Consider the following 10,161-nt stretch of genomic DNA (forward strand, 5'->3'; position numbering starts at 1 on the left):
ATATCCTCTTCACTTAATTTTGGAAAGTCAGGCACAGAAAAGGCAGTGATTTTTTCCCATTTGCACGATCGTTTGTCTAGACCCTCAGACTTGATTCTGTCATGAAGGACATTTTGCTGTTTGGAGAGATATAGCATTTTACAGCCCAGTTGATCTTCCTTTTCAGAGTCCTTTGTGTTAATTTCTGGCCAGTACTTATTCATCAAGGCACAAGCGATTTTTACGTAATCAGCAATATATGGTATTTGACTGTTTGGAAGAACCCGGTCAAGATATTTCCATTGTTTTATGCGGCCATTCACAGACTCGACGATCCATCGAATTTTCGTGACGAGTCTTGTGGTGTTGCTCTCTTCCAATGGCAATTGAGATTCACCTTTCTGGATAAATGACGGCATTTCCGTTCTTACACCAAGTTCATCAAACAATTCAACAGAGTCTCTAAAACCTCGATCAACGATAAGGACATCTTCACAAATCCACTGTTTAAAGTCTTCAATATCGTTTCCAATTATGTGCTTCATAATTTAAGCATCACTATTTTTGCCATCACTGAAGTAGGGGCCAATCACACTAAGGATATATCCTGTCGTAGAAACAAAAACCATTGGTTTTACCAGCGGTCGGTGTTTATGTAAACTGTAGCACTTGCGTTGGAATCTGAACTGTAAACTCTTCTGTATGTATATGTAAGTTCCGTCGGCTACTAATATGGCTGGAAACTTGCCTTCTCCAAATAATGATTGTGCTATTGGTCTCGTATGCGATGATATTATTTCTTCTCTGCTTATATGCCCAAAACCCAGATGTGATGGCACAAAATGTTGTGAAAGATACTTCCGCGCTGATGCAATGGCACGTCGGATTGAGTCTCTGCCTAAATTGAATAATTTTATTTGGCATGCCTGTCTTTAGTTTAGTGAGAAATATGCCAATGCATGTTCGAACACTGCGTGTACTCGAATCTCTCAGACTTCCTCCAACTTCTGAACAAAGTTCATCGAAGTTCTTTTTTGTTATTCCAGTCAAAGTTAAGACGTCTGAATCCGATAAAGACTTTACATTGTCAAAATCGATGCGTTTTTCACTTCCCCTTACAGCAATTTCTCGAATCTCTGTTATAAGTTCCATTAGATCTGAGCGGTTAAAATCAGATGTGGTTCGAGACTGGGAAATCTGTTCTGCTGCATGAGCGTGGAAAAGATTTTCGGAAAGATGACCTGGGCAACATCTAGCTCCAATGGGCAATACAATAAGTGTTTCCAAAAACAGATTATATCTAGCATTTTTAGGTACGACGACTAGCTTTGGACCACGGCGCTTGCAGACAGCACACTGGGAATGACTCCCTCCCACTGAAGGTATTGGAAGTGTGATGCTTGGAGGTGACTTTGGTATTTTCTTAGCTTTCTTGGTGGATGGTATGTACTCTGTGCCAAGATCTGTGTCCGGAATACGGTTCTGTTTAGCAAAGTCCTTTTGTGAATCCCCAGCAGCTGCATGGATTTCTCGGGAACAGCGGAGTCGACATTTATTACAGATGACACTCGCAGTAGCAAATATCTTGGAGGATTCTATTAGGAAACGTCGTTGGAGGAATTTCCGAAGTCCTTTATTTTTGGATCCAGTTAGTGGTCGTCTATCTCGGGCCTTTGGTCTAGACGAACATAGAACACATGAGTAGAACCTTGGTGAGGACATTCTGAAATATAAAGATTAAATAATTATTTATTATTGTTTTTAGTTTTCTTAATATTGTTCATATTAATTTGTTAAACTTTTATTAAATGACTAAAAAATAAAATTCCTTTTCCCTTATACAACATAAATATAATTATCTATAATGATTTAAATTGCAACTTTTATTAGATAAATAATTCAAAGTAAATGTTATACTTCCTAAAATATGAATATTGAAACATAAAATGTGAAAATTTAAAACATTTAAAAAAAAATGTATTAAAAAAAAACTGTCGTTCAGCGGGTTCGAACTCAGACCTAAACCCCTGGGTGTCAGCGTCCGATCGAGTAATTGATGACAACCACCGACGCTTACAGAGTTATAATGTAAAACTTGAACAATAAAAAAAATTATTCCCTCGTCTTTTTGTGTAGCATACGACACACTTATTTTGTCCGAAAAGTGTTTACATTTATTTTAACTGCATTCCATTCTGTCTTAAAATATCACCTATCATATTTTCTCATGAAGTTTGATATCTAAGTTGTTTGAATCAAAATGTAAGTTAGGCCTGTACATATATAGGCTACGCAAACTTTACCGGTTATTTTGGAATTCAAGAATTCTATCCCAGAAAATGTAAGATTGTAGATTGTAATCATATATATATATATATTGTTAACTAAGTATACAATTTTTTCTAACACGAGCATTAATATTATTGCATTTCTTCCCGATTTTACAGAATGTAAACAAATATGCCGGTGTAAAGACGAATAATGACCCCCATCGAATAATGACCGGGGGTCATTTTTCGACAGCGAAAAATGACCCCCGGTCATTATTCGACGTAGAAAAATGACCCTTTTGCCCGTAGAAAAAGTGTCACTTCCCTAAAAATTTGCAGAACCCACGTGAAGAAAAATGACCCCTGTAGAAAAATGACCCCCTGTAGATTAAAGCTAAAATTTTTAGGGGGCAAAAAAAAATTAGATAAAGAAGCATATATTGGCTAAAATGCTCACCTGAGCTTATTGGGAATAAACTGATGATATGTTGATCTCATAACATTATACAATTATAGCCATATTTTAAGGTAAATGCAATGATTCAGAATTTAAAGGAGTAAAAGATTTATCAAGCCTTAAGGGTTAGGTAAACATTGTTTTTTGATGGTGGAAATCATCGAACTGACAGAAAAAATGAGCAGTATTATATATTTATATATCCTCCGCTTCAAAAGCGGAAGGCTAGATAGTGATCGGGATGTCCGTCCGTCCGTCTGTTACGCTTTGAGGTATCCATCTCTTATCCGCAAATCCTCATATATAAAAAGATGTGTTTGTGAAACAGCTATGCCCCTCTATGGCAACATAGCGAAGATTAAACTTTTCTTAAATGCAATTTAAATATATTGTTACCCAAAGTAGGGTCTTCTCACATGAAATACAACTGGAAAATAGGAAAGCCCTAGCACCACTTGTTCAAAAGTAATGGCTAAGGATAAATTTTTGAAAGGTAGGTCAAACTCAAAGGTCAAAGTTGATGATTTCTAAAGAAAATGTTTAATGAAACAAGGATTACATATGTGAAGTATGAATACCCTAGCCCTTACCGTTCAAAAGTTATGGCCAAGGTAAAAAAAAAATCATCAGTACCGAAAACTCCAAGATCAAAAGGTCAAGGTTTTTAGTATCCAATGAAAGGTAATGCCAAAAAACTACATATTTGAAGTATGAGAGTACTAGTATCTACTATCTACCGTTTAAAAGTTATGGCCAAAGTAAAAATTTGACATTTTTTGTGTAAAATGGGACAAACTCCAAGGTAAAGGTCAAAAGGTCAAATTTAGTGGTACCCAAAGTAAGGTCTTGTCACAAGGAATATACCTATTAAATATGAACGTCATAGCTCCAATAAATGAGAGGTTATGGTCAAGGTTAAGGTTTTTGAGGACAAACAAACCGCCAGATAGACAGACGGACATACAGACGAACATGATAAAACTATATACCCCCGAATCTTCGATTACGGGGACATAAAAAAGAAATTGTCTTCAATTAACTTTTCATATTAATATACATTATAAAGAAGACGTTACAACAATGAAAATGTTTGTTCTGATTTTCATATTAAATTCTCTGAAAAATATACTCAGAACTGAGCAAAAGGGTGGAGTAAAACAAGAATTAAGGTAGAACCTATGTCGGAAAAGTCTTTGTCACAAGATTTTCAAACTTTTTTAAAAATGATAAATTAGTACTTGCTTATCAATCAGTTAAGATATCAAGATATGTTTCCTTGTTTTTTTTTAACGAGGCTAGGGGGTGGCAGCCATTTTTAGACTATTTCAATCTCCTTTAAAAGGAGAGCTCCATATAAAGATATACAAAATGATAAAATTTTAAAACTAAAATATATGAATTTTTTCTTTGCCAAATGATAGTTGACAGCTAAATATACCATATCTAAAAAAATAAGTTAAATCTGGTGGTTAATTTAAGATTAAATTTTTGACCCGCCAGTCTCCTTAATCTAGAACAGGCTGTGAAACTTGGTATGGTATTTACATACTGCGACTTCACATTTTCAATTTTTTTAGGGGTACTTGTCATAAAGGGAATATGAAAAATCACAAAACTACTTCTTCAAACATCGTCGTTTTTAAACTTTTTTTAACTGAATAATATTAAACAATATTTTATCAAGAACAATTTCTTGTTTAGTCAATTAACATAAAAGATAAGTCCACCATTAAAAAAAAAATAGTCAAATGAACTCTATTATTTTTAGTCAATTATGCACCCTATATTTGTAAAATTAATATTTTTTAGAAGTCTTTGTCACAATGTTTTCAATCTTCAATATGATGAAGAACATAGCCAAATGATTACAAAAAATGATTAAAATATATACTTTTCCCCTCTACCTAATGAAAGATAGGCTATTTACCGATACTCATTTTCTTCACCTTTTTGCACTTACACGGGATTTATTAATCAAATGAATGTTTGGGGTTACTTTCAGATAAAATATTTATCAGAAATTGTACTTTTACTTTAAAAAGATCATATTTAATAGAAAAATTGTAATCAAACACCAAAAATATGAATAGATAACAAATGATTGTTAAAAGGAATGCACATCATTTCATTATATTTGCATATGGGGGGGGGGGGGGTTAAAAATTTCCTCCTTTTTCATTGTCAAATAGGATTCGCTAAACTTAAACAAACTAAAAGTTGAAATGACGGAAAATTTAATTTTTCGTATTAAATAGTATTTAAACCTGATTTTTGCATGGTTTGATTTCTAAAAACAAGTGGAATATCATTCTTTAAGCAAACTCTATAAGGAGGAATATTAAAAAGAAATTTTATTTACTTTACAATTAAAGAGTCTCTTTTCAAACACAATTTTAGCATTGAAAGACTACGTGAATCTCTTAATTATTTCATACGATTTTTTTAATTTTTCTGGTTACAGAAAATGTAAAAATTAGTTTCGCTGTAAAAAAGATATCAAAGAGTGTATATTTTGTATCACTTTATAGGGGGTCATTTTTCAATGGGGGTCATTATTTCATAGGACTAACATATAAAATAATGACCCCCTAGGACCATTTTTCTACAAAAAATGATTTTTTTTCTACGGGTGGGGGTCATTTTTTGTCGTTGAAAAATGACCCTCCGGTCATTATTCGATGGGGGTCATTATTCGTCTTTACGCCGGCAGCTTGTGACAGACGAGGTTGTTGACATTAGCCTAACGTTACTGTTTTACTGATTTCTCAAAATATTTTTTCAGAAAACATTATGAAGACAAACCTGATCCCCTTTTGGTTTCTGTTGTCCAGATATTTTCTCAGGTCATGTTGAGGCAATTTCTTGGATCTTCTTTGGTCAACATGTTACTAATGACGCACTTGCGTAAAATGTCTGTCATATACAGTACGTTTCTAAATTTCGTCCGATTTATATATTCATAAATATTCACAAAATTATAGTTTATCGTTATAGTTATCATACGCTGTTCATGCTGTAAATTTAACACGATTACAATTCATCTCCGATGCGTTTTTTTTCCATGCACATTCATGTATACGTATCACTTTTGTATGTCCCCTACTTTTATACGGAAGAAAGAGAGGTCGGAATATCCTATGAATACAAGAATAAAAACAATATTTTCACTGTTGAAGTGATTTTTGATCTTATGTTATCTGTTTTTATTAGTCATTTATTTTTTAAAAGTTATGAAAAGTCTTAAATCTTCTCTCCTTTCTTAATGTCTGAACAATTCTTATCCGGAAACTAAAATTTACTGAATTTCATAGATTTATTATTTTTAAAAAGTTACACCCCTCCACAAGCATGTGCCAAAAGAATATTTTGCTATAAAACAATTGAAGTTTTGAAGAAGAATATATGCAAAGGAGAATTTGGCACATGGCTGTGGAGGTTACGAATTTCTTAAAAATGTTCAAGGAAAAATGACCTTTAAAGCCATTTTCAGCAAACGAGACGTTTCCATGACAATAAAGTGACGTCATAAAAACTTGCAAATTCTATAATCTAGCACATTTTCTTGAAGTACTAACACAGATGATTTTTTAAAGATATTTCATTAAATGTAGTTTAACTTTTAATTTTATAGGAAACATTGAGGCTAATCTAGGCCCTTAATGCCCTTAATTCTTATGTGGAAATGTTTTAGCTGTATAATAAAGGAGTTATTGAACTTATATCGGTGATTAGGCATTCGTTCGCTGTTCAAATGCACTCTCAAGCTTGTGCATTTGAACAGTCCACCCGTGCCAATATTCAACAATAAAAGTTCAATAACCCTATATTATTCTAAATAACATTATCATTGTCCTATACAATGAAGATTTCTTAAATAGATCTGTTTATTGGATTGTATATGATATTCTTTATTCAGCATTAATTTAGGTAAATTGTTCTTAAAGGATTAAATTACATAAAAAATTATCATAGTGACGCATTTTAAGAGCAAAATTTTTTTTTTTCCAAAAATGCAGTTCATATTGCAATAAAGCATTCTAGAAATGATAGTATCAAGAACACAATAGATTGTTCAATTCAGTAGTACTATTATCTATCTCCAGTAACGTTACTTTATTCTTTTATTAAATGTCCTTTTCTAAATCTTCTCGAAATATAATGAAAATATAAAAGGGTGGATTTATTGTTATTACATTTTGTAATTTTGATTTATTTGTTTTTTTAAATAGACTATTGTTGTTTGTCCGATCATGATACAAAATACAAGCAGTTTTGATTCATTCCCTTCATTATTTCATTATTATCATTATCTATAATCTTTTAAAAGATTCCTGTTTGTTTCTCTACTGAATACTGGTTCTAAAGACTTCTAAAGACAACTGTTCCTTATCTCAATATCTTTTAAACACTGACAATGCATATTTTAAAACCTGTTCTGTCCTTTAAAAATCACTGATCTGAAATTCGATATGTACCTCCCTATAGCTAATTAATAACCATAATTTTAAAGATGTCTGTGTGACCTAGAGGCTCGCAATAAATAGATACCGAATTCAGGTGATAGTGGAAAATAACGCAAGAAAGTGCTTCTTAATTCAAGTTGTGAAAAAAAGAAATCATCATACATATTCGGTAGGTATGTTTCTGTTTTTTAAGTTGTTCAGCTAAAAATGTTATCAGTTTGTCATGGGTCTGTTAAGGTTTAGTCAAATGTCAAGATCTCTTTTTGTTTATAATAATTCAAAAACTGTGTGAGATATACAGTTAAAACTTTCACAGTTAATAAATGTATCATTACTAAAAAGATGGAAAGTATCACGTGAAATCAAATTTATATAAGAATTATACAATTTGAGAAATATTTAATATTTAAAAATGTATAGATAAAAAAATTGAACCTGCTTAATTCTGTACTTTTAGTGAAAAGCTATCATTACAGAAATAATATATGTTTATCAATGAAAGGCAAGTTGGACATAAATGGTCTCTGACATTGCAAAAACAGAAACATAATAATAAAGTAATAAAAAATAAATGTCTTTAATATATTTGGTCCTTCTTGTCTTCTTTCTGAGAATTTACTGAACGAAGAAAAGAATAATTTCAGTACTTATAAGCTATTCGCGTTATCAAAAATCAATTATAATCAGACCAGACAATAAAAGGATGGGAAATAGTCATCATCAGTTTCAACACCCATTATCTATAATACAGATAAAACACATCTATACTTATCAATCAATAAATTTTGCAAATAAACTCCTAAATGCTTGCGCTGGTTTCTACTCTATAAAATGCACTAGATATCAGATTATGTCCGTAAATTATTTTCAAATTTCATCCGCATAGAAATTATCCTAATTTTTTCGGAAAAGAGAGAAACGAGAGTGAGAGGGGTGGTTCCGGTTAAGGGATATAAGTACAGTCCCTGAGACGTGATACTACCCCACACGTTCGCTGCACGATCGATACACGAACGCTATACGGTTTGCATGAAATGCTGCACGGTTCACACGAAACGCTACACGGTTCACACGAAAAGCTACAGTATGCACGAAAGGCTGACAGATTTACACGAAAGGCTACATTAATCGCTTTCTACACGCTTTATATACGATGCTTTGTATAAGATTCTCAAACGTTTTGTCCTCGGATCGGATTTTTCCACTCGATACCGTTAATCTGGAAATTTTTACTGTAGATAAATTTTTAGCAAATTTGCGCGTGTATTGCATTCGCAAAAATATTTTTCTTAAAAATTAATCAACATGTAAAGAATTTTTTTCTGAGAACTCGTGTCTTTTTTAGACTCAGTGAATAGGCGTCGGTAAGCACTGGTCATTTTCAAAAGAAACCTGTGTACACTAGTCTACTATATAACTTCAAGTTATTTACCCGTGAGTGTAAATTGCCCTCATTATATGCAATATCGTTCAATGATTTGACAAGCACTGTGGCGGTATGCCCCTTTTTAATTATTTTAATCAATTAATTTGCCAATAAAGAGAAAACTGTCATTTTATCTAACCGTGTAACAACATGGGTGATAACTCAAACTCGGTGCATTTACTAGAAAGTTCCAAATGTAAACGCGGCGTGTAAATTTTAGGTGAGAAAAAAACCAAACGTTGAGTAAGTTATATTTTTTCTTCATTAGGATTATACTTTAGGTTAAAAGGCATACACAACCTCTAAAATGTTTGTTATAATAGATTTAGAAATTATTTTCAGTGCAAATCCTTTTGTATTTTTATCAAAATTGTTTGGGAGCCATTTTGCAATTTCTTGCCACGTTGCGAGTATATTGGTGGTATTCTAACTGGGCATATCATTTGAAAAATAACGTGATATGAAAATCTTCATTGATTTTTATTTTTATCACCAGTGACAATTCGCAAAAATTTGAAGCGTAAAAATTAATCAACAGTTTTTTTTACCCAAATTCGCAAAAATAAATCGACGTAAAAATTTCCAGATCTACGGTATTTCTCGGAAATAACCAAGCAAAAATTATTTTTAACAAATCATGCCAAAATCATATAGAAATCATATCAAACTCACAATTTCATGATTGAACTATGATTTAGACATGATGCATTAAACGGATCATACACAAAACATAGATGTCAAATAAGGTGGTATGATCTTGATGTGAATGATTCGTTTCTAGGCTATGAGCGTGCTAAGATTTTCTTGCGATTCTGGCATGTGCCACCAACAATTGTCTCTGTTGATAACCATGGTTTTTATATGATTTGTTAACTCTTTCAGTTTTGAATGTATGATCCTGATATGATTTTGTCATCTATGATAGGTTATATATAATAGAAATAACTTGACAGAATAAGCCGAAATAAGGAATCATATTTTTTTAAAACGCATATATTTTCCTGATTATTTTCTCTTTTTATCAATAATTGTATTGTATTGTAATATTTTAAACGATAAAAGTCTATTGAAATTACAAATAAATAAATATACTCTTCAAAAAAAAAAAAAAAAAAAAACGCATAGTAGGAACAATGCCCTGAAAATTTTTGATAGTTTTGTCATACCTTTTATTTTTGTATGAATAGGATGTATTAGAGTGAAATGAATGGTTTTTTAATGCAATTGTTAACTTTATAGTTATTCTACAAGTCTCACAGACAAAAAGACCCAATTTTGCAAAATTTTCCCCAAAATTTTGATCTCAATTTTCATTTGTTGAATTCCGATGCAATTCCTTCAGGTACAAAGGGGCTATCAAAAGCGGGGGTTCTCGATATTTTGAATCTGGTTTTATCTGAAAAATGACGCCTCCTAAAATTGCTGCATCTGAATGTTGCGTGGCACAAAAAGGAAAATGGGCGACTGGAAGCATGGGTACCGCAATCTACAGTTGCAAGAGGTTTTAATGTTACACACAAACCATATCTAACCTATAAAACGTAAACCATTAACATCGAACACCCA

The 10,161-nt window shown here is 32.2% G+C and overlaps 1 protein-coding gene across 1 annotated transcript; it reads right to left on the reverse strand.

The window, feature by feature from the left end:
* Nucleotides 1-630: 630 nt before the first annotated feature.
* On the reverse strand, nt 631-5,946 carry LOC134258281 (uncharacterized). The gene is made up of 2 exons (XM_062740809.1): nt 5,509-5,946; nt 631-1,702 (listed from the first exon to the last, which is right to left on the reverse strand). Exon 2 carries the CDS (start codon nt 1,699-1,701, stop codon nt 631-633), a length of 1,071 nt encoding a protein of 356 aa, XP_062596793.1. The 5' UTR covers nt 1,702; nt 5,509-5,946.
* Between the last annotated feature and the right edge of the window lie 4,215 nt (nt 5,947-10,161).

This window comes from Saccostrea cucullata, unplaced genomic scaffold (assembly GCF_032062105.1).
Source record: "Saccostrea cucullata isolate Sc308-1 unplaced genomic scaffold, CSIRO_AGI_Scuc_v1 ctg1140, whole genome shotgun sequence".
Lineage (NCBI taxonomy): Eukaryota > Metazoa > Mollusca > Bivalvia > Ostreida > Ostreidae > Saccostrea > Saccostrea cuccullata.

Excerpts from the sequence above, each read along its gene's own strand:
- LOC134258281 (XM_062740809.1), bottom strand. The coding sequence starts at position 1,701 with ATGTCCTCACCAAGGTTCTACTCATGTGTTCTATGTTCGTCTAGACCA.